We start from the raw sequence: 25659 nt of genomic DNA on the forward strand, positions 1-25659 counted from the left end.
TAGAAATCAAGGGAGAGCTTCGAAAGAGATCCATTTCACAAATGCCCTTGGTGAGTAAGGGATGAAACTTCTCCAAGGGACTCCTGAGACAAATGACAACTCACTGTGTAAGTGAGAACATATTTCGATAGTGACAGCTTTTTTTTTTTTTTTAACCATCTTCCTCTGTTTCAACAGTAATATCACACGAGATTTTAAAATAAACCCTCAGAGGGTAAAAACACTCATTTATAAGTCCTTATATACAAAGCTGGCTAACTAATAATTGAATTTCTAGTGATCAATTTTTTAAGTTTGTTAAGTTTTTGACATATCTTTAACCTAAGGTAATCATTTGCCAAATTTGCTACGTTCGGTTAAAATGTGCTGACTAGAATCTGTTTTAACCCAGCCATGCCTAGGAACCTCCCAGGTAATAGAACCTGAGAGGTCCAAGAGGTTAAGCACATAGCATATAATTTCATAGTTGCTTCTTCTTTGCATGAACAGTTGGAAAAGTCAGCCTGTTTTTATATCCAGTTTAAGGTTCAGTGGAATCGAAATACTTTTCTGGTCCTTATTCGAATGCTGGCAGGTAGTATAAATGAAGATTAAGCCCAACTTTTGTGCAGACACATAAGGACCATAAAACGAGAAATCCAACGAACTGATTCTCCTAGAATTAGACTGCCTCTGAGATCCATTTACTTTCGAATGCACCTTAAGACATGAAAAGGGCTATTCTTCTCCTATTCGCCTCCTTGCTAATCTACTACCTGACTCCAGATACATAACCTTTTAGAATGAAACTGAGCATGGTGCATCTAAACAGGGAGAGCTTTCTGTGTCACAGGAAATCTGTGCAGGCTCCACAATGGCTGACAAGATTACAACAAATACCTTAAGTGCATCAGTTGGCATTTTTCAGCGTATGGTCTCCTGCTCTGCCTATGGATAAAGATGTAATTCGATCCCTCTGCAGTAATCGAACAGCATCAACCTCAGGATCCCAAACGCAAGTAGAGCAAAGGACAACAGCCTAGAACCTTTTCTTCAAAAGCTATCTAAGGTCTAGTTTGTTTGTTTGTTTACTTACAAAGGCATTCTAAGAGATTATAAAGCGAGAGCTAAGATTGGTCTCCAGACATCTAAATCTATGCTCACTAGAAACAAAAGAAGCCACATTTGGTCCAATGGCTCCAAATTAATTCTTACTGCCCACCATTCTGTTTTTCAAGCTCTTCTAAACCAGTAAGTTATAAGCATCTTTTAGTCCTTCTGTGTCTGCCACAGAAACTCTAAAGTGATTTTAAAAGGACAGTTGCAAGTTTTGGCTAAAACATATATAATCTCATCTCTGGAAACCTCTCATGGTTTTTACGGTGGAATGTGATACACACAAACATTCATATACTGTTTTCTGTGTTTACTAAGCTCTAAATGGATAAAATGTTGCTGGTATAAAGATACACATCTAATTAAATCAGTGGGCTTCTTAAGGTTCAATGTTTCAAGAAATACATGAAATTATATGTGTTAACTGCTTAACTGAAAAATAAAATTCAAAATTCTTTCACTGGGTCACTTTTATTAAAACAACCAAAATAATCTGGTTTTCCTGATGGAAGTGACACTTACTATCACCTACTGCTTTTGAGGTTTCTTTCCTTCTGTGGGTGGACACTCTGCATATGAAATACACAGGGAACAGTTTAAAAACATTAAACTGAAAAAAAAGGTTTTATATATACGTTCTACCTTGGAAAAGCACTGAACAGTGGAATTAATAGTTCTGCGTGCTAAGGTATACTAACATGGATTCACAGCTTCCTTTTTCTTAGAGCCGTCTTCTCACATGATATATCTGGGACCTCCCAGTCAACCTCACCTTCAACTAACATCCAAGTGAAGCTCCGGGCAATTAAAAAGTATAAAGTCTTAACTTCCAAACAGGAAGACAGAAATTGAGTCAATGCTACCATATGTCCCATGAGCAGGAGAAAGTGGCTGTGTATGCTTGTGCGTGTATACACGTGGACCCCTTCCACCTCTCCATCCCTCAAACATTCACTGATGGTTTCCAAAAAAAAAAAAAAAAAAAAAAAAGGCCAAGTACTCTGGGGACATGATGATGAAAAAGGTGGGCTCCCTGCCTCCAAGGAGGGCAGTGCCGAGTAGTGTGTGTTCTACCTTTTCTCAAACCATGATTCAACACAGCCTACAGCAGACAACGCTATTCCCTTAGAAGACGTTTAAAGCCAAGGAAATCAGCTCGTACGGAGCGGGCACTTGGCAGAAAGAGTAAGTCTGGAAGCGTGGAAATCCAACCCATCCGATGAGAGACCAAAAGACTCTGCCTGAGTTCCTAAGCTCAGGTTCGATCTACATAAGTGCTAATTCCATGTTGAAAAGGTGACAAGAATCAGATGCTTCACACCCGCACCACACTGAGTACATTCTGAGGTAATTATATGCACACTCCAGTCACATGGATCCAATTAGAGATCACCAAGATATGGCGAGGCCCGGCCACCCACCCCTCCGCGTCAAAGACAGCTTTGGACACATCTCAGATGGGCGTTCCTACCTTTCCCTTTTGGGAGTGTGGACTGACAGCTGTCCGTTGGTAGAGGCATGTGGGTTCATTATTAAGGAGGTCTTGGAAGGTGCAGAGGAAGAGACACATGTCGTGGTCAGATCCAAACTGCTGTGATTGTTGCCCGTGGTTTCTTCTGTCGTATGAGCACTTGTCACTTCTTTCCAGAGCTGCTGCAGTTCTGTTGGAATCATGCCTGAAACAAACAAATTGGATAATTAAATCAATTAACAGCTAATTCGGTCCTCTTCAAACAGTAATTAAATCAGAGAGTCAGTAAACAAAGCCCAGTGTTGGGGGGAGCGGGGGTTTGGTGCGCTCAGTTTTTTTCCTTCCCTCTCATCTAAGGCAAATACGGTAGGAACGAACGTGTCCTCCCCCTGAAGTGCCCTCATCACACATAAAAGACACCCGTGAAAAGGATTCAAAACACAGCTACTTCTTGCAAAGACTGTATGCCTCCATCCAAACTGTTGTTTCTAAATCGCTGCGGGGGGGGGGGGGGGTGGGAAATGCAGATAGATGTTACTGTAGTTTTAGACACAAAGAAGGGCTCAGGATAAATTTCTTCAACGTATACTATCATGACAACACGAGCCACAAAATGAATAATTTTTGTGCTTAAGCCTTAAATGATGACAAATAGCTCTGTTATTAAATACAGTTTTTATTAATCACTTTTAGACATAAATTATGAATTCATATTGTCTTCCTGAAATGCTTTTCAACTTTTAACAGTCAAATTGATTATACTATGATTATTTCATTAACACACCTATCTTCCTCATTAATTTTGGTTTCTTGTACCACATGCTTAATTGATGGACGTGTCTACTGAAAAACTGTATAACTTTTTATACAAGTAACACTATTATTACTGTCATTTCTTAGATCCATGCTAATGAACCACTGCAGAATGAAATGAAAACGTGAAAGAAACTTGGAGCAGTGAAGATCTCTTGTTTTTAAGGGGGTCAGAATGGACATGGGTCTTAGGCAGTAAGTGTCAACTTGCTTTTTTTTCCCCCAAGAAGAGATACAATCAGGATGCCAATCTCACTATTGTGGGCCTGCAGCCTTTATTCTGGCGGCATGCCTCTACAGCTCAGGATTTCCAAATCCTACCTCAAGGCATATTCTAGTGCGTACACACAGAGAAGAAAAATATTCTGAATGGCAACCGACAAAAACAACCACCTAGGAGGACAACCTGGAAGAAATCATAGCCCCTGGACATCACAAGGCAATGCCGCGTTAGAACTGGACGCCTGGATCACAGTTCATTGTTTCAATCAACTGGAACCCAGCTATCCTAGAAAGCCTGCCATTTTCTAACTATACAGCAGTAACCGAAACAGGCATGTTTCTGACCAAACCTAAGGTACTGAATTTAAAAAGAAGGCTGTGCGCATTACATTCATTTGAAACACATAATAAAAAATGCCAAGGTCTAAATTTAATTTATTTTTGTCATTTAGAATACAATGGATAGATAATCATCTCAACGTGATCAGCCAAACATCTTTACTTTGCTAAACTGTTAAAGATTTTAATTATGCTAGCATTGGAGAGCGCTGGTCTAACGAGGCGATGGACTCCAGAGAATCCGAGTGGTTAAGAACTGTGAAATGAGTCTGATAGGATTTTTTTATATTCACCGTGGATCGTTTGCATATCAAAGAGGAGTAAATTATTGCACAGCAGACCAATAACCTTCCCCGCCTTTCTGAGAGGAGCGTTAACAAAAACAGTTGGTCTCTCCTAACGGTTCTCCACGAAAATGTTCAAACGCCCGAGTCTCTGCAATTAATAAATATTACAAAGGAGGCTTCAAATGATACATTAAGTGGTCAGATATTCTTCGAACGCATCCTCGACAGCCAAGTCGGGTTTCTTCTTCCTTCATAAGAATCAAATGCCAATTATATTTTGATGGATTTTGTCCCAAATGAGCGTTTAGTCATTAGGCATATTCAATTATGACTTGTCCCCTGAAATTAAACCTCGGAGGCAAATTAAACAAAGGGAAAGGTCACCACACAATCCCGCGTCCGGTTCTGCCGCATCTGGGCTATTATTTTCCAACACCTTGCGAGGTGACATGTGGGGTGTGTCTGTAGCTAACAGGCCACCGCTGATGTCTGCACACCAATTACCTGCGAAGATGGCTGACCCTCCGACCACTATTTATTCAACTGAAACAATAGTGAATAGGCTTGTCTGTGGATGGTGGCACAGTGATATAAAGCCACACAAGTCAACACCCAGTTTTATTTTCTGGGGAGTAAATACGCATGAAAAGAACAAGCCACCTATTTCTCAACTCAGACTAATTGATTTCTGGGTCAGGTGCATGGGAGGTCAGAAGAAGGAAGAACACACCACGGTTTCTAAGAACTGTGTTAACACTTTCCCCTCGACAGAAGCAGAACTTGGAAGGTGTTTCAAGAGTAAGCTGTTTATCCAGCAAATAAAGACAAAGAGAAATGCCCTGTTACACTTGTTATGCCCACCGAGTACATTAATGCTACTCTCCTCTCCTTCTAGTCCAATAAGGCTAGCAAATCAGTTCCCTCGCCCAGAAGGAGAAACGGTAAATAAAACAGGAACTCACTGACTGACAACGAGGCATCCTTCTGGGTCAAATTTCAATGTGATAATAACGGTGAAGAACATTGTCATCAGACTCACAAAAAGGCAGTCAAATTGGTCTCCTCCATCAATGTTACACCTTGTTAGTGATGTTAAACTGTTAGTTCAATGAATACTATCTACCAAACGATGCTGTTATTTGACAGCCGAGATCTCATGATAGAATTGTGACAGGTAAAAGGTAAGCTAGTCACTCATCAGACTAAATGGACATCAAATGTCCAGAAAGCATGCACTTCTTCCAAAAAAATGGTAGATAGGAATAACAGTACCAAGTTAAACAAATCCATTAACAGGTACATCAGCAGGCATGGAATTTTCTCCCAGCTATAGTTTACATTTTAAAGAATTAAAAAGTCAGAATGATACTGAAAGTCTATTTCTTTATGGGATTACAGGTGCTGAGGAAGATGAGATGATTAAAGACACCAAGGGAAAAACAGACACACGCTAATAATGTAAAACAGAGAGACGGTCCTACAACAGCCCTAAAAACATCCAAAGAAAAGTCCTTCCGTTTCATAACCTAAAACCTCTGGGTGTGTGTGTGTGGGGGGGGGAAGAGGCTTCAAGATATTACTCTCTGTTTCTTCATATACTTTGATATTTACATGCATGTTTAAGGCAACTTAGCCAAGACCGTACAGGTATGTAAAAGAACCATGATGATTATATCCTGAAGTGGGGCATTACCAGCATTTTTAACACATAAACCCTGTGCCTTGCTGCATTTCTTTTTCCAGGACAACTGGCCCCTTTATTATAAAGGAAAATGCAGACACAGGTTTAAAAAATGTATGTTGTGGGGACAGCTGACAGATTACCGTTCACGGAACTCAATTTTACAACCCCAGGTATCACTGGCTCCAAGACAGAGCTGATCAACCTTTTTTTGTCCTTGTACCTCCAGAGCCAGGTGACCACGTTCAAGCAAGCAGAAAGTTGATTTAAACCTCATAATGACATCAGTTTTAAGCCATCATCTCTCTGATAAAAAGAAAAACCTGTGTTGTAGTCCAACATGACTGAATTCTCCAGCCACTTTGGGCGAGGGGTTAGAGGAGACAAAACCAACCTCCTGATTCCAAGAGAGATGGCAATGACACTGGTGGTTCACTTCACTGGGAGAAATATCTATATTTGCGTTTATGCATCCCGGGCGCACACAAAGGCACCACCTTAGACTGTAAATATGCGTCGTCTTAATGTCACGGGGGCTAAGAGTTAGAGCAGACTGCTAAGCGTATCAATCAATGCCATGACTAGTAAATTACCAACCGGTGTCTCTGATATGTTACTGCAGAGATTACACTTCATGCATCACCACATTCATTTCTTTCACATTACACATGAGCTTGTCTTGTTGTCACTGCCCAATTGCCCTCTTTTGGACAGCTTAACTGATGTACTATAACAATGAACCTTAGTGCAGAAACTTAATAGTATGGGAGCAGTGGGAAAAGATGAGAGAGGTGGACGCCGAGTCCAATGGGTGTGTCAGCCCAGCCGGTGATGTTGCCAACAATAAACCCAAAGATGTAATTAATGCACGTTATAACATTTCGCAAGCACAAAAATGCATTAGCCCGTGTGTGCTTCCCCCACCCCCACCCCACCCGGCACTGCTCAGTTACCAAATCTTCTATTTTGACAGCAACGGAGATGCTGATTATATATCGCGTGGATGAGCAGTAATGGCAGAAGGGGGAGGGGAGGCAAGAGGGAAGTTAAAGGAGGAAAAAGCCCTGGTCTCAACACTAAAAACATAAACAAAACCCAAAGAACCCCAGGAGGGACAGAAGTTGGGTGTGGTTGACTCAGTTCGAGAATCAAGATTCCACGCACACAAGCCTCACCGGCTCCGCTTGACACCAAAAGTTACTGAACACGTGGCCACGCCTTCAGCACCATGAGGGGAGAAAGACGTTCCATATTCTGAACCTTTTCATAATGAAACTGAATCCAAGATACCAAAGGCTTTAGCTACCAGCCTTGAGAGGCACATATACACATACATCCCAGTCTACCATGGGCCTTGAGGAGGTAAATGAAATCTACCACACCCCGTACGGGATGGAGGAATTGTATTTCAAAACACGGCATGACTCTTCTTTCCTTCCTGCCTTTCCTTCTTGCTGGTTCTGAATAATCCATTTGTGTATCACATTACACACATGAAAGTTAGAGTTGCTTAAACCCAGAGGATGTCCTATAAACAGCTAGAGTACTCATTTCTTTCTGACGTCCAACACCCATTGGAAGAACACGTCAGTGGCTCTTCCAAAGAAATTTCTAAATCCATGAAATCTTGTTTCCTTTTCAAAGGGCTCCAGTTTTCGAAAGAGAGCTGGAGCTGGACAGGCTGCCTGTTCTGACGGGTACAGAACCAACTGGCTCAAAAACCAACAGTCAGGTGAATACAAAAAGAAAGAAAAGGGAGAACCCAACAGAAAACAACCTTGGCTTTTGTAACAGCAAGAGATGAATCATCGTCGTTTACAGAAAAAGAAACCTGAGTTTCTCCCTAGATATTAAAAAGTGGCATTTCTAAAGCATTACTACGATTTAACACAGAGCAAGTTACAGGATGTACAACACATCTTAAAATGACTAACAGAAGCCTTCAAGAAAATGCATCTGTGATTCCAAACTGAAAACGCGAGAAGATCTGATTAAAATGCTCCCTCAGTCACAGCAGCACTGCCTTCTCTTACTCTAAAAACGTGCAGCATTCTGACCCTGCTAAGCCTCCAGATCACCCTAGGTCTTCCTTTTGGCACCGACGAGCACTCTGGCTTCTGGAAACGTCCATCACTGTTACCTGATCCGGCTTTGCCTCTGAATGTGTATCGGCGTGTTTTAAACGGACAATCTCCTTCACGATGAGCTGGAAGAAGACGACCCCACCCCCTCCTCCGCCCCAGAGTCTCCAGAGAGCAGCGCCTTCTGTAACCATCATCGACGCTTACCTTGAGCAAGGGGTTGGAGGGGAAGGGCAGGCTGCCCCGGCTGGATTGTTAGAAGGCCTTGGCGCTGCAAAGACAGAAGGTGTTGCTGCTGTAGCTGCTGCATCTGTAAAAGTTGCTGCTGGAAAGCCAACTGCTGGGTAGCCACCTGCTGTTGCTGGAAGAAATCAGGAAGAAAAAAAAAAAAAAAAAATGAGATGGCCACTGCTGGGGGAAGGTGAAACGTATGGGCATTTCCAAACACACTGTCACCAGCCAGGACTGAGAGCGCTCACTAAAGTTTCGCGGAGGGCTCGGGGTCAAGGCTGCTTTCAAAGGGACAGAACACATCACCTCCGAAGAGAAGCGAGGGGCTGGGTGTGGGCCCTTTCTGCTGCCGGCTCCCATAGGAAAATAATTTGACAATCAAGGCAGCTTTTCCTATGGTTTGAAAGGCCTGAGTTCTTCTAGCCAAGGTGTAGACTTCTAGACTCTGAAATTTCTTAGTAGACACAGGAGCAGCAGGCAGGCTATATACCACTCCAGGTCTGGAGGGATTTGAACCCTGAACCTCCGAGGTGTGAAGGGACAAGTTGCCTCCATCCCGCCTGCACGGGGAGAAGCTTTTAACTACTCTGTTTATCACTTCTGACATAAATAAATGAGAAAAAATCAGACCTTTGAAGAAGAAAAACTTCATCTAATATTGTTAATTAGCCATGACAAACGATGAAATAACATTGTAAATCTTTCATAGAAACAGCCACTAGATTTTAATTACACACATTCATAATTTAGCAAACAACATCGTACTCGGCTGTGAGTGTTTAATATGAAGGACACTTTAAGCTTCAGATGCCTTCGCTTGGCTTGAGTTTCAGAAACCCCGAGGTCTGCTTCCCCGCCCGCTTTGTTCTTGCAAAGAAGGGGCTTTGCGAAATGATAAATATCTTTCTGTTGATCGGACAATGACAGGAGGAAAACTTTTGTTGTGTAAAACATCAATACATCATTCCTGTGTTTAGCAGGTCTCACTCCAGCCAAAAAAATTAATGTAGATTTCCTCAGTAATTATCTGAGTGATAGAAAGATAATACAGTGCAGTATTACAATAAATAGAAGGAAATTATCTAATATCCTTAATCTGCTAGGAATCAAATCGAGGTGGAGGTCTTAGCCACATTATGGCTAACAATTATGAAAGGGAAATTAACCCTTCTCTGGGAAGGGAGTTCTGGGGGCAGGAAAAAAAAGAAAAGAAAGAAAAAGGTTCTTTAAGAAAAGAACAAGATACGTTCTCCCAATTCTGAGTATTATTCAAAACATCAGACACGTTCACAACCAAGAGGACAATACAACTCTTTCACAGAGCTTCTCATAACTACACTTTACAAACAACTGCATTCACTTAACCTAGCACATGACCTTGATCTGGTACATCCATAAAATGGTATATGTATCAAGACCTTCTGATGTAAAGTTCAAAGGAGGAGAAAAATGGTGGTTTCCTTTTGGGCTCCATGTAGTTTATTTTACAGTAAAAACCATCATTCTCATATTAGCAAGCAATTTCAGACTTACTACCATGCCACTGAGAAAGTTAATTGCGTTTCACTCCAAAAAACAAATTCTATACCACTGACAACAAAAATTTAAGTAAATTTAAATGAAAAGCCAGTGTTTTCATTTGAAGAACAGCATGCATAAAGTGACCCAATTGTTTTCACCCCTTCCCAAGTTCTCACACTAATGTAAGAGCCAATGATAGTTATATTCATGTCAAAGTGATTTTTTCACTTCTTCAACAGATATTAATTCACGGCGTTTAAAAAAATGGGTGAGGGAAGGAAGAGAAGAAAAATAACATTGATACAACAAAAGATCAGGGAGTTAGCTCTTGTTGAAGTAGAAAATCATGGGGCAGGGAGGGTGCTGGACTTTGGGGAGAGTGTTTCCCATCTTACTGTAAATGAAATGTTTAGAAATTGTGTATTTATATAAAATGACTGATGGCTGTTCTGTTGTCTCTGTGGCCATCCCTAGGAAAAGCTCATGAGAGCTGTCCGCGTTTGAAAAGTCAGGATATAAAAGTATACAAGGCCCATTGTCCAAAGAAAGAATTTAAAAGCAACACTGGTTGCCAAACTGTGCTCCCCACCCAGTTACCAAACACAGGATACGAGCCCGTTTGTTTACTTCTCACAATTGAATGCATACAAAAAAGGTCTCCGTGCAGTCCCCTGGACAGGTCAGTAGTCGGTGTTAAAATGCTAAAATGCCCTGATAAACCTTGCATTTCGAATCCCCTCCCTGGCGCTGCAGTCAAAGGTCTGTTTTCCTTTCTTCGCTCCTGCCTACTGCCTAACATAAACTGTCATAACTGCCCAGGACAAACGGCCCTTTTAAAACAATCAACTTAGCCTACCTCACCCACACAGGATGGGATCTTTTTTTGTGGCTCGACTTAAAATCAATTCTGCCTTCTCTTTTCCACACCCGTCCCGTCAAAGAGTCGTGAGCCGTCACCTAAATCCCAGCTGTACTGGGGCTACAGAGCACCCATCTCCCAAGGAAGGTCTTAGGTCTAAACTCAACGTGGGGCCTGACTTTCTCAAGGAAACATCTCAAGGCAACTTTAGGGAAAAAGAAAAAAAAAAGAGAGACTAAAGTACGTTGCTCTGGCCCAGGATCAAGTGTCTTACTGCAGAGGCGATCAAAAGAGGGGAAAGGGTGGGGGAGGGGGAGGGCTGCCGATTCAAAAATTATGAGCCACTAATGACTGGGGATTCAGTAAATTAATATACTTGTTCCATCTGTCAACATCCGAGTTCAAACCTCGTTAAAATCCTAACCACCAGTCCACATCATGAAATTGCTACCATGTGACTCTACTGCATGGTAGCACACAAGGCCCACCACCTGCATGGTAATTTCAGGAGGCTCCCCGCTTACCTTCGGGAAACAGGGCTCTCCTCATCATTGTTACAACAGGTCTCGGCCACGTCCAGTGGCACTGTGAACACACCGCTAGAATCCAAGGAGACATGCCCGCGGGTCTGGGTCTACCCACCCTTCAGGATGTGAAGGCAACGTCATCTCTGCCTTTCGAAAGGGATGGCAAAGGGTGACCACGACAAACGCAGTGTCCTGGAGATGCCAAATGCTACTACAGTGTAACCACCTTCCCCTGGGTTCAGATACAAAGTATTCCCCTTTCTCCCGGCAACTCCCTTCCCAAATTCTGACACCACCATCGTCTTTGAGCGCCCGAGATGCCCCCTTTCTGACAGCAGCAATTTGGGAGAGTTAACTTTTATCCTTCCTTCTGCTGTGTAACTTTCGGCTTCATATTTCTTTATGTGCCCTCTGAGCTCATCTGAACTTTCATGTTCTCCCAGCATGCAGACGTGCATTCCAAACTATGTCTAACAGACCAAATAAGAGGTTAATAAGAAGTGGCAACAGAAAGGAAAAACACAATCCCTGGTAACTGATAAGAATGACAGTGCGGCCCTTTTTTGTTTGTCTTCAAATATAGAGTTAAAGATCTTTAAAAAACTAAATTTTGATGCCTTTGAAAAGAAAGAAGCACAAAATAACAACAGGGGGTTATTGCCTGTGAGCCACAGGGGAGAAACTCCATAATTCTTATTCTCCCTTTTGAAGGCTGTTAGAAATCTGATTCAAAAAAGCAACAGCAGAAGGGGAAACCTCTTGAGGCTGTAACCATTTCCTGTGATCATGCATAATGTGCTTCAAAAGTGGGTTTTTACCAATTCTGTTGATCAATTGCACCTCCTTCATATCCCTTCTTTTTTCTGCTGTGTTTACATCTGATGTGACTCAGTGACGAGCACTGTCTGAGACTGTGAAACAGGCCTGTCATGTTGATTTATGGGCGCATCAAACCACAACTTGTCCAAACTGAAGCTCGCAGTTCATTAATTAGAGAGTTGTGACTTTGAAGTCAGCTTTCAGACTGTGGTTTTTAACATTTGGCTTAATTTATATGCTCTTGAATGTGGATCTCTAAGGAAAAAACTGAAATTCCCTTCTTGTCTTTGAACTTCTTTTGACCGCACAATAATCATTTCTTTGTCCAGAGTGATGCCTGCAATCCCAGAGTCATTAACGCGCATTGAACTGCCACTGATGAGTAAGCCCTACTGAATTAGAAAAACAGCCAGCAAAACAAAGCTGAGAGCCTTCTGCACAGTGATATCTCACAATTACATGCCTTCCCTCCCTGTGCCATTTCCATTTTAATTACTGTTAGTCCTTTAGATTTACATTTTAGACACTTTTTAATCTGTTCCCTTTTTTATTATAGCAGCACCCGGTAGCGCGCCACCGTACTTAAGGTTGTGTCAGCAGTTTCATTAAAACGCCTCCTCCCCTTCACCCCCAAACTGCCCCTACTCTGCAGGGGTTTCCACCCAGGCTGCTAAACAGGACTCCAGGATGAAAACTTGGCAGGGCACGGAAAATGTACCCAATTTGTGCAGAGGGAGGAGACGGCAAAGTGAGAACGGCTGGCTCATTCCCAGGATGTAAAACGAGCGCTTCCCGGCACCTGAGCTCAGCATCCGGGCTCCTGCGAGGGACAGGGGTGGGGTGGGGGGTGGGGTCACCTGGTGGGACTCCCTGTAAACAAAAGCAAGTGGCTGCCTCCTCTGGGTCAGCACAGAAGCTGTTCAGCGGGATTCGGACCTGTTTATCAAACTCTGAATTGTCATTCCAAGGAGAACACTCAAATGGAAAGAATTTCAGTCCACCGTGAAAACACGAGGAGATAAGTTACAGCGGATAACTTTGGAATGGGCAGAAAGATGTCACGATAATGCATACATGCCCAGGGATACTCCCCCATCTGACTGAGCCTCAGCCACATGGAACTGCGTAGAAGGTGGAACTGCGTAGAAGGTGGGACAGAAACCCTCCCTGGGAAGGCCTTCCCTTTTATGGAGTGAATACTGTCACCTAACTGGGTGGTGGGCACGTGTGATCACTACGGGCACTTACAAAGTACCGTGTACGTAGAAGCTATTGCGATACGCGAGTTCTTCTCGGGAAAACACAAACAGTCCAAGCCTGCCTTTAGCAGTTACGACCCGTGCAACTTGCAGGAAGAAGTTCAACCGAGATCGGGGTGTTTTGAATCTCGCTCTGACTTTTGGGGTAAGAGATTCTTCTTCCAAAGGCAAAGGCCATCACCACATACTCAAGCTCTCTGAGCTGGGAGGGGGCGGGGAACCAAGTGTGCGACCAAGTATAATTTCACTGAGTGCACCTCACCTCTCCCAGGTAGATCCTGGACCTCAGTGGTACCAGTTTGCAAGAGCAGCCCTAAAGTTTCTGCCACGATCCCTCTTCCCAGTGCCCACATGAGGTACACCTGGGGTGGTGTTATAAAATATGTGGCAGCCGGCAAATGGAACCCAGGAAAGTCTGAAAGAAAACAGCACAGTAACTCTCGGTCTGAAGGCTGAGAACCGATACAGTCGGCTCAGCTGTGCCATCATTTAAAAGATGAATGACAGTTTAATAGCCACGAGACAGTCCTCTGGGATCTGCGGTTTGAAAGTAAAATATGTATTGTCGGTACCTCTTTAGGCTGTTTTCCAGCATGTTGTTGTAAAAGTTGAAGCTGCAACTGTTCCTGTTGTTTTTTATAAAACTCTTGAAGCTGCTGCTACAAAGGAAAGAGAGGACGGTAAGTAACAGAAGGTAGCGCCAAGCCACACTGTCCCTTTCGGTGCCATATACACGCTGCGATTTGAAAAATGGCACCCTTTTATCTGTAATGGCCTGACCTTTAGTTTGAAACCCGACAATAAATTTCAGCGCACGCTGACTCTTCTTGGCATTATTGTTTGAAAAGTAATCTCCAAAATGAACTGATGAGAAACATACCATTTTCTACACAAACTAATTAACAGAAGGCAAGGGGTGACCTTTGATTGTACAACAAAGCCAGAGCGCCCTTGCGGAGGGAGTCTGGTGCATCTCTCCTGCAAATCGCGTCCATGCTTGCTAAGTGATAGGCTTGGGCGGTGTTGGGGACCTGTGTTCAGTGTCTACGTCAACTGCGTGGGTAGCATCCTCTGCGTCCTGTCCCCACGGCCTCACCCCAGCAGCTCCCATTCCTATGGTCCCGAGTCTCCCTATTTGGTTCAGGTGTCCATCAAGTCCGACGATGAGGCCCCCATGGCACAATGGCACCGGAAGTTCGCTTCAGCGTCGGCCAACACGAAAGAGGTAAAATCAACTCTACACCTGACAACTAACCAACTCCAAGATGCTTCTTGATGTTTAAAAGAAAAATTCTGTAAGCTTCTGAGTGGAGATGGGGACTTCAAGAGCTGTCACTTTTAAACCTGCTCCTGACGTGCTCCCTGTTTTGCTTTGATTCACACCATTTAGAAGCCTCTGGCTTTCCAAATAAAAGAGCGCAAAGCCCCCTAAGCCTAAAAGATCTTATTTCTACCAAGTCCAATTACAGCCTTAATCTCAGTCCATTGGGTACTCTCCAGGCCCAAACCCTCGTGGCTTTGGCAGGGTCCCTCTCTTTCAGGGATGCTAATGCAACTGATCACCCAGGGACCGATGTTGCGTCCTGCCCCACCCTCCCTGCTCTGCTTACGCTTCTTCGACGGGCAAAGGAGCTGCTCAGGTGAGGGGAATCCTGAGAGGAGGGACGGGCCCCAAGGGGCCACGGGATGCTGGGGGAGGAGGAAGGACCATTACCTGCTGAAGCATGAGGGCCTGCTGCTGCTGGAGGAGAACCTGGAGCTGCTGAGGGCTCAGCACTTGTTGCTGGAGGATCTGCTGCATTTGCTGGGGAGTGATAACTTGAGGTGTCATCATAGCCACTGACACGGGAACCTAGAACGTTAACGAAGGATAAATAGGAAGCCAGGAAATTGCACGCCCGCAGCACTCAGCCTTCCAGGTCCAGGGACTGACCGGCATCAGCCTGCTTCCAGGACTGGCCAATTTCCCAAGTGCAGGGCATCTATCCAGAGGGGATGCAGCCACAAACCCTGTTTAATCTATCAGGCACATTGATTTTAAATAAAGAAAAATAAAAGAAAACCCTGTAGCCGCTGACAAGTGCTCCCGATGGTCTGGTAAACGAACAAGGAGTAAAGGCTTAATAAATGCTACCTGGAGTGAGGTTAGTATGATCTCAGTTTCTTAATAAGAATGAGTCTTTGGTCATAGTGAGATGTAGCATGTTAACGCCAACGTGAATTTTGTTTTAGGGAAGAAGGCAAACAGGAACCAGTACTTTCCCGGCTGGAGCTAATACGATCCCCTTCCTCTGTGGACAGTGGTTTTAAGAACAATCAATGAACGCTGAGTCTTGTGGACAGCTGAACCTTGAATGCACCTTCCGAACTTCAACACAGACCCTTCCTCTGATGCCTTTTAGCCTTCCTTATTCACCCAGCACACAGATGTCTCAATTCTTTCATATTATGTGCGATACCATTAAAAGCTGCTTTCCATGACATTTCAGTGACAAACAGCTACAGTGATGAACTTGATAGCATTTCATATTTGCAACTGTTAACACGTTTCTGCACGGGCATCTCTGCAAGGAACCTGCACGCTGTATCTGAAAGGATGATGTCTTGTTCAGATAAAACACTGACATTAAAATGACAGGCTGTCTTGGCCAAGGTTACACAAATTGTATTCAAGCGGATACCTAATGACAATGCTATGAATTCTGCAAGCTTTCTAGAATGTAATTTAGCTATTCAAAATAATCACTGCACTTGTGTTTAATTTGCAGACTACACGAGAACCATTTTGTCAGGCCCCGTAATACAAGAAGACTATTTCATGAAAAATTAACCCCCCCCCACACACACCAAATAAAAAGATAAGGAAAGGGGAAAAAAAAAAAAAAAACAATGAAAGAAAAGACAAAACCTGTATGTCTTCTAACAGTAATATTTAACCACCTTACTTTTCTTTGGTTTCTAATCAAACATGTGACAGCAAGAAGCAAGAAGCAGTAAAGGATATACTTTGTTAAAAAGGATCTGCTGTCATCTCATGTATTACAATAAAAGGTAATAACATGTTTTGCACTTCGCCTGTGTGCCACTTAAAAAAAAAAAAAAACCCAGCAGACAATAGCTGATTAGAAGATAAAAGAATTTAAAAATCTTTCAGGGGAGCAGTAAGCAAAAGGGAGGAATGCAGTATTAATTTTATGTAACATAATGTCTTAATATGCAGTTTATCTTGACTTTTTCACATGATTTGTCCTGTCATTTGCATAGCGAGCTCTCATTCCTAATTTCACAGTCATTATGCACTGATGTCCCGATTTCTCAGCATCACTAATTTTGATGAGCTAAAAAAGGTTCCTGAAGGTCAGATTCACGTACAGTGAACAGCCTCCACCGTCGTTGCGGGCATGTTTTGTGTGGGGGGATGTTTATGCACAAGTTTCACATTGTTTGGAAAACACTAGCTGGAACATTTGAAAATTTTCATTAACCCTAGTCTGGAAGGTCATCAATGAATTCTTCCTATTGCAGTGGCCTTTTAAGCACAGATGTAGACACACTGTAATTTTAAACAGACGGGCATGTCTGAATATTTTTATATGCAAACAGGGACAGATGTATATGAGTGGATAAACCATCCTTTTGAAAAGATACTTCGCAGCACGAAACATCACCAATGATTAGGACAGTGAACTTGCATTTAATCTAGGACAAACACCAAGAAGACATGATCAAAACATCTAACCACCCAGAAATTCATTCCAATTAGTCGACTCTGTCTTCATACAGCAGGAACTTTTTGAATTTTTCAATCTCTATTGGGTGCCAATCTCTATCTTTTGAGCTGCGAAAGCCAACGTATCACAATAGAAGTTTACTTTTCCTTGAGAGTTGCATCATCATACAGGGAGGTTTGATTAAGCAAACAAAAGAACCATGTTTAAGGTTTCTTTTTTCCCCTGCGTTTCTTGGATGATGTACAATATAAATATTCTTGAGCCAAATTTCTGATGGTGATGAACAGGAAAACAGACAGGAACAGGGTGGTGTTAAGATCTAAGCTGGTGATGAACGTGAAATTAACAGTGTTACAACAGAAACCATCATAGAAACAATCTCTTGCTCATAATGTTTAAAAGGACTATGGAGAGCCTATGCAAGAGAAGGGCACCAGAGAACTTCTGGGGCTGATGGAAATGCCATCTATCTTGGTTGGGGTGGTGGTCACAGAGGGTGGATACAATTGCCAAAATTCTTCCGACTGTATACTTAAAACAAATGCATTTTATATAGGTAAATTATGCTTCAATAAAACAGATCTGAAAAGTTTTAAAAAAGGACTTACATACACAGCTAATTTTTAAACCCTCATGTACAGTCAACAGTTTAAATCTCCTTTTCCCGGAGTTACTTATTCAATTTTTGTCATCATGTTACAGAACAGTAAAACGAACTTGAGTCTCCTCTCCTTTTTCCCTTTGGACATCTCGACGGAGGTGGTGACAAGCAATCAGATGCTTAAAGCAGCAGCAGGCACAGCCAAAGGAGGGAAAGGGGCGAGAAGCCTGAGTAATCCTCCAGCCTGGTGACCGGTCTCTGAATAATCAGAAGTGGGCTATTACATCCTGATGGCCTTAACTTTGCTCTTCCTATCTGAAACCACATTTTCACACAAGTTCGCTCTGAGCTTCCCAAGTGGGCTCGAGCTTCATTTATAAACATAATAAAACTAAGATCTTCCCAAAGTTCCTCCTCCAACGTGTCATGAAAATCAGTTAAGGAAAGCTTTCACAAACATAGCCAAATGAACCAGAAACCATTGTGGGGTGGGAAAAGGAAAAATAAAAAATTAAAAAAAAAATCTGAGCACAGTGTGAGGCTTTAAATAGTTAAGAATTATAGCCCACATGTCCACTGCCTTAGCTCTCGACGTCTAACTTTTTCATGTAGCTAGTCCCTACTAATACTGGGAATCAAAGGGCATGCAGTACCAGCGAGAGACTATTATAGCCCACACTTTATTGCCCATTACCACTGAGGTCATTAGCGGCAAGAGTGATTGTACTGGTCTTAACCTATTGATCACTGTAACTACTATCATTTAATCCTGTGTTGAATGTCTGGAAAGCAGCTACAGGCACACAAGAGAGAGTGCTTCAGCATTGAGAAATGTGGCCAAGGCTTCGAAATTACACTTTGATTCATAAAATCTAGCCAGTGGTTTAAATCAATAGTATTTAAAACAGTCATGTGAGTTTTTAACTACAGCACTCTAATATTTATGAGCCCCTCTTTCAGAGTATTCAGTCGAAACTAAACTCCCCCCCCCCCCGCCCAATTCCATGCACCTACTTTACCCTCCTTTAGATAAAAAGATTAATTTCTGAGGTTTTGTGTGGTACGGGGCTCAGGCCTTAACTAGGAGTTCAAGCTAATGCTCGATTTCTTCCTCAAATGACAATTTAAATATAATGCAAAAAAAAAAAAAAAAAAAAAAAAGACCTGTATCCCCGATACTGTAACTACCTTAACTGTTTGAGTATATAGAAATGAGTATGTTTTATGAGTTAACAATGAATCATAGAAGGCAATTTATGAAGAACGGGAATGATTCTGTCTAGCTGCCTTCAGGGATCAGAAATTCAAATTAAACTTCTGGCAGACATTTAAAGAATGCTAGCATACAAAACTGAATTTAAACACACACACACAGTTAACACTCTTTAGTTGAGTTTCAAGGGGAAGTCATGAATTAAAAAAAAAAATTGGTTGATACACTACTGACTGATACCAGCTGGGTGTGGCCCACCCCAGGTACACAGGAACCTGCGAACATGGCAGCCGGACAGCTGTGCTGGGGCCACTGGGACACGGCTGCTGGTGTGGGCCTGCTGCTACCTTCCTACCAGCCACTGGGGAGACGTCCTCTGCACCAATAAGTGCTGTTAAAAGCCCATCCAGTGCTGTGTAAATTCTGCCTGATACAGTTTTCTTTTACTTCCAAATGGCTTTATATCATCTGAACGCTAGAAGAGTATTAAAATAATATGGCTTATTTTTCTCCTCCATCCTCAACAGGGAGAGGTAGGTAAGGGGAAGGGGAAGAAAAAAATCTAAAGAGCAAACAAACAAATAAAAACACCCATAGAAACAATACTGATTTCTAATCTAGGACACAATTGGAGGAATTGGGTGGGAGGGGAGATGACACAATATAAATACTGAAAATAACATGTTACCCTTTCTTTTTCTTTCTCTTTAGTTTACACGCACGTTAACTCCAAGGAAATGCTGCCAGGTATAAACACACATAGATTTTTGGACCTCAGCATTTCTCATAATTGCTATGTGTACAAATAATGCAAATGAGAAGATAAAAACATTTTAAATACTGCTGTATTTCCATTTCTCTGGATTAAGAATTTAGAAACTACTTTTCATCTCTGGTTATTCACCTTGTGGATGTCCCAAGAAACTTAAGTCCCTTCTAGACCTCGGGCTGCGTTTGAATGATAACTGACCAGGTAAGGCAGTGTCACTTGGTTCATCAAATAAGAGCAAAATGAATTAAATTAGAATGCTCCAGAACATCAAAACAAAACCAAAGAAAGTGGCTACACACACAACACACCTATGTCAAATTTGATATGATCATGTAGAAGCGAGCCTGTATAAAAGAAAATAAACAGCAAGCCCCCCCCCAATGAAAGACAACAGTTTTCATAATTAATAACCCAATGGATACAACTGATATATCGGCAAACAAAAAAGTTAGGAAGCTTCTATCTGTTCCCCATGGTGTTTAGAAAGAAGAAGAAGAAACACACACACACACACACACACACACACACACACACACACAAAAACCCAAAAAGCCACAGATACCATGTAAAGTAGCTGTATCACACAGGAAAGAAAATACATTTCTGACATAATATTTCAGTCTTCAAAAAATAAAAAAAAAAAGCATGCTATTCATGTGGAAAGTATAATTCTGTTTCATTATAGAATTCTGTTTTTTGTATAACTCTTTTAGGCTTCGCTATTTTGCCACAATACTGTACAAAGCATTAAGGCAGGTAATGGTTATTATATTAATGCAAAATCATCTAAGTAGTCAGTCATTAGCATAACTGTTCTCTCAGTAACAATACAACCACCTATTAAAATTTTAGGGAAAAAAAAAGACCTCTTTAAAATGCAATTAGCGTTTCATTTTTTATCATTTTGTTTATTACATTCTATCAAGAAAGGCTATCCTTCCTTCAGGAAGAATTGTATGGCCAAGACTTGCCTGCCAATCAGGAGTTATTTCAGGTTATCAAGCCTAATAAGCAATCCTGGCAATGCTCTCTGAGCTCTTCTTTTGTCTCTAAATTGTAAAAAGTGGCATAAATTCATATTTGTTTACAGCACAGGCATCTGTGGGACCTCCACTGCTCTCCTCTCACATTTCCCCCCCACACAAGGTTACTCCACTAAGCGCCGGTGTAACTGTTTTAGCTCTAATATCAGCTTCATTTGCATAAGAATGTAAAGTTTACATAAATTAAAACGCTTCTCCCATTAGTGACTGTTCAATACAGGAAACAGTGGACGCTACATGTGAAAATAATCATCCAATAAGCCCTGATCTTTTCAACCTAGCAACTGTTATTATTATTATTATTATCTAGAAAAATGCCCCCTCTTCCTTCCTCAGTCTCTTTCTCTTGGAGGAGGGATGGCAAAAACTTAGTGCACGTGGATCAAACCTGCTATGACAGTTTATATGAACAACAACAACAAAAATCGTCTTTTAGGTTCTGTAAAGAAGAGGAGGGGAGAATTATTCCAAGAAGGTACCTCAGAATAGACTCTACCCACAGATCTTTAGCTCTTGAAGAGAAAAAGAAGAGGCCTTGGCTACGTAAGCTCCCTTACATCGAAGCATTATTCAGAAACAGTGAAAGGGAAGGCAACTGTATCCATCCTCTGTGACACACACAGATGATTAGAATAAGGAGAGACAACCTGGAGATGCAGCTGGAGATCAACGGGTACTGTTAAATGAAGAAAAGTTAAATGTTGATCTTTTGCCCATCGAACATTTTTCTAAGACTAAGAATTAAATGGACAGCTCTTCATGCTTTACCCAGCACAGAAAACATCACAGGGTGCTTAACTACGAAAAAATATACATCATATACATATAATTAATATATATCCATATATATTTTACTATTTACTGAGATACAGGGGGGATGTCAGTTGGATTTAAACATGCAGGTAGGCCAAAATTAGATCATTCCAACATTTTTAAGGCCTGACTGAGGGTGCAATCAGCCTTTCTTTCCCCTTTTTTTTCAGAATTATAACTTCTGTTTCTCAAATCATGTAGTTTCTCCTGCCTATTTCCAACACCTTTACCTTATCTATCACAGTTAAGCTAAGGGGTGCAAATTAGATTCTAATGGGAAAGCATCAGTTGTTTCTGTGACAGTCTCACCATTCACTGATTTATTTCTCATGGAGACAAAGCCCAACCCAAAGCTCCCTACGTGATAAAGGCCAAAACATGTTCAAAAATGCCTAGTAAGATCAAGGCAAATGGGAAAGCCATGAAGACCCACACTCATGAAGTGGTGTGACAATTAGAGTAATTGTACAAAAAGCCATCTTCAGGGCAAAGTAAAAGAAATTAAGCTGCCACAACAGTAACAGGTTAGATGAAAAAAAATCAAAATTTAATGTATTCTCCCGTGTCATCTTGTTTTGTCAAGACATCAAATAGAATTGGGAAGTACAAAATAACAAGCCCTTGAGAAATCACAGAAGCCGACCTTTTTGATGTTGTTGATTTACCTTGTTCTCAGTTATTTGAACAATGATGTTTCAGATTTAAGGGCCTGATAAAGCTTAAAAATTAAAACATGATACCAAGGTATCCCAAAAAAGTGCACCCTCACATTTAGCCAGCAACTTCATTGATTAGTTGCTTTCAACCGGATTTGAAAAGGAGGCACAGTGCATGTATTCAATATTTATTTCTCTCATTCTAAATTCATTTCTCTTCAAACAGCTGTCAGGTAGGAAGAAAGACTCAGAGATTATTCCAACAGTCCTCAAGTAGAGGCCCAGTTCAGGTCTCTCCAGATAGTTCAAGTTCCCAGCATCTGTAGAAGACTGCTTAGCTAAGAGGTAGCTGAGTTTTCTCTTTTTAAAAAAGAGTAAATAAAACTGAATTTAGAATGCCATTTTTGAGGAGGGGGAAAAAAAAAAAAAGTACTGCACACTTTGAAATGACTGAAACCAATGTCCAGAAGTATCATGCTATTGCCAAGAACAGAAATCTTTCATCAAAACCAAACCAAATTCATGTCTGTCCCCAAACCCAGCCATGCAGGTATACACGAAGCTATATTCTTTCTCTGCCCCCGGCGAGCTACAGCTTATCAGCAACATAACTCCTAGTCTTATATGAAATCTTACGTACAAAGATATATAAAATCAATATATCACATGATAGCTTTCTCAATTTTTATGTGTAGATGGCTGCTTCTACTAGAGCATACATATGAACCAAAAAATGCAGCAGTAAAAAAAAACAAGTGTTTAAAAGACACTTAAAAAGTAAATAACCTAGTATTTACAAGCACTAGTAGAATTTGTAAGATCTGGACTAGTTAATAACTATTAAATGACTGTAACTCCTTGTCATCAAATTCATATGCATTTTAACACATAACACACACACCAGACACTATGTATTTATTTACTCCAACCTTCTCTGGTCAACTGTTGCTGCCTTATCCCTCGCTAATAAATCACAAAGAACTACCTGCAGTGGACTCGCATTATCCTATTTGCCAAACTCCTAAGAGGATAGTTGTAAGTTTCCCCTTAGTGGTGTTCATCTACAACTAAGCCACAGAGTAAAATACATTTCTTCAATCTCCTTTTTTGGGCCAAATTTTATTCACATTTTAGTTCAAGCTAAGAAGCTCGTCACACTACCGTCTCCTGATTGTCTCAGTAAAACCCTGTAACACCAGCACACTTCTGCCACCTTACTCAGCTGAGATAAATCTGAAATTACATTGCTTTTAATTAATCTGGATTTTAATTTCACTGTATCTTGCAATTGTGCGGAGGTTGGCTGAAAAGTTTGCAGAACTGGTCAGCGTCATGAAAGAGTTTATCTTTCAAGTGACAGCTCCTGTCAACTTGCAAATACAAGGCAGTGATGGTGAGGGTTTTGTTTTTACGGTACATTTGACTGTAAACAAACAAACAAAATTCAGGCCAACCACTCCTATCACAAGCTTTCCGATGATTTATGGTTTACCAACTGAGCAAGGTTACGCAACACTGCATGCCTTTAGATGCATTACTTCAGCTAGTTGAGATTTAATTAAGATCACAGCCTCTAAAATCCCTGTCAAATGAAAATTCAGAGAAGACAATACACTATATAGCCTCTTGCAGAATGTTTCCATTCCGTCCTCTGGAAAAATATGAGTTAATCCGCGTTTCTATGGCTGCAGACAAAAGTTCACTAATTTTGTTTTCTTTTGACACTTAGGTTGTTTTCTATTGTATGTCATGAGATCATTCCCTTCCAGGGAGGGAAGAAAAAAATCGAGAGTGAAACACGTTGCAGAAACTGCCCTTGACATTATTATCCGACATTAGCATAGCTTAGCTATGATGTCATCACATCTTCATATAATCAGCCCATGCTTAGGAGAGTTTCATTTAATGAAATATGTTTATTTAAAAACACAACACAAATGGGAAGCCTACCTTTCTTGAATTACTCAGATTAAAGAACTGACATGTTACGATCCTCATTTCCTTAACTGACCAACTTGTTAACAAATGAGCTGCACATACGGGTAGAAAAGAAAGTTCTGGAGGCAAATGAGAGAGCATAAAGCCCATTACTTTCATACTATAAGCAGTCCCTAGGGTAAAAAATATATATATATTGTTAATAGATTTCTTCTTACAGATTGCTCTCTTCTTTTAAAGAAAAAATTTATGATCATGTGGTTCTTTACCTAGTCCAACGTATTTTTATTTTCATCAGCTTAATATCTGGTTGCTTATCTCATGCCTTAGAAATGACAGGTGCTCACAGTCTTACTCTTGACAGGCCACTACACAAATAACTGTCTTGCCTGAAAGGGCTAATGCAGTACTAATGAACAATAAATCAACTTTGATTATCAAGTGTCAGCCCAATCCGTTTTCAGTTCAGCTCTATCACATCCTAGAGTAAGCCAGCCAGTGTCTCTGGGTAGGCAGTCTGTATTTTGGTTTCATTTTTACACACTTTCCACTGAAATGTGTCAGGCAGCTACAAAGAATCACGTAAATAGAAGTAGACCTTTTTTCAGTGTAAGAGAAGGGCATCAATTAGGAGAATGTGCTTCAGTCTTCATTCGGTTTACTTAGTGACGAGTCTTAATATTCGAGAAAGCTTTGTATTCTTTTAAACAACAATAACAGCAACAGATCCTAAACTAGAATCTTAATGTGATCATGTTTGAGGTTTTTGACAATGACATGCTAGCTTGAACCCTTTACCACATAAACCAGCTTTGACCGAGCATTCCTCTTGGAAAATCTATTACAAACAAATGGAAAAAAAAAAAAAAGGCATTAAAAAGGCCGCCTCTAAAATAAAAACTTCACTCGATTTGAAGTTAAAAAAAAAATGGCTTCTTTAACACTGACTTCCTAATAAAATAAATGTAACTTATTTTTTTCTTAAGCAGATTAGTCACTGATAGTATGACTCACATTTCCTGTTATTAGGCTTAATTTTTCCCCCAAACGTGTCACTTTCAGAGTGTTGGAATCTATGGAAATTAGGTGATTTGCATTTTTAAATTGGCTTGATTAGAACATTTGGTCTGTGTGGACAAGAGTATAAAATTAGTAGATATTTTACTCCGAACCGGCAGGCCCTGAAGGAGTTAATCCCAAAGAGGAAAGAGTCTATATGTACTTTGCTCTAAAACTTTACCACCCACTTCCTAAAGGTCCCCTCCTTCCCATCACGACACTTGGGCGGGGGGAACCAAGAAAGTCTCGTTTCCACTGACCGTCTTTCAGGCAGTTCTGACAGTTGAGGTAGCTACGTTCAAAGCCGGTTCGGATGGGAGCACCCCCTGACAATTCCTCAGTCTGCTGCGCGTCCTAACCCAAAGCCCACTCACTACTTAATTAACCAGCAAAGTAATACAACACAGGCTGAGACGTCCAAACCTGCCTGAGCGTCCCTCCGCCAGCCTGCCCTTTTCTGTGTGCGGCTTCATTCGTCCCCCTCCCCCCCCTCCCCGTGACTGTGTGTGAACTCCTTGAATTTGAACAGCTAAGCTGAAAATAGCCTAGACAGATATAGAAACAAACTATCAGAAGCAAAGAAACATCCACACGGGTTACACTGAGATGGAAGGCTCCTTGTATATGT

General features: G+C 41.4%; 1 protein-coding gene across 10 annotated transcripts in view; it reads right to left on the reverse strand.

Annotated features, from left to right (window-relative positions):
* The window catches only part of FOXP1 (forkhead box P1), a 598636-nt gene that overhangs the window by 80886 nt on the left and 492091 nt on the right, over positions 1 to 25659 (reverse strand). For 9 of the 10 annotated variants that reach the window (XM_029241873.1, XM_029241878.1, XM_029241872.1 and 6 more), the window contains 4 exons: positions 14920 to 15057; positions 13778 to 13864; positions 8197 to 8350; positions 2567 to 2771 (listed from right to left, as the gene is read on the reverse strand). In XM_029241873.1, the coding sequence (XP_029097706.1) occupies positions 2567 to 2771; positions 8197 to 8350; positions 13778 to 13864; positions 14920 to 15057 (584 nt within the window). The remainder of the gene's footprint in view (positions 1 to 2566; positions 2772 to 8196; positions 8351 to 13777; positions 13865 to 14919; positions 15058 to 25659) is intronic. The other variant, XM_029241881.1, reaches the window with a different exon arrangement.

Source organism: Monodon monoceros, unplaced genomic scaffold, assembly GCF_005190385.1.
Source record: "Monodon monoceros isolate NGI ecotype Baffin Bay Population unplaced genomic scaffold, NGI_Narwhal_1 Super_Scaffold_3, whole genome shotgun sequence".
Lineage (NCBI taxonomy): Eukaryota > Metazoa > Chordata > Mammalia > Artiodactyla > Monodontidae > Monodon > Monodon monoceros.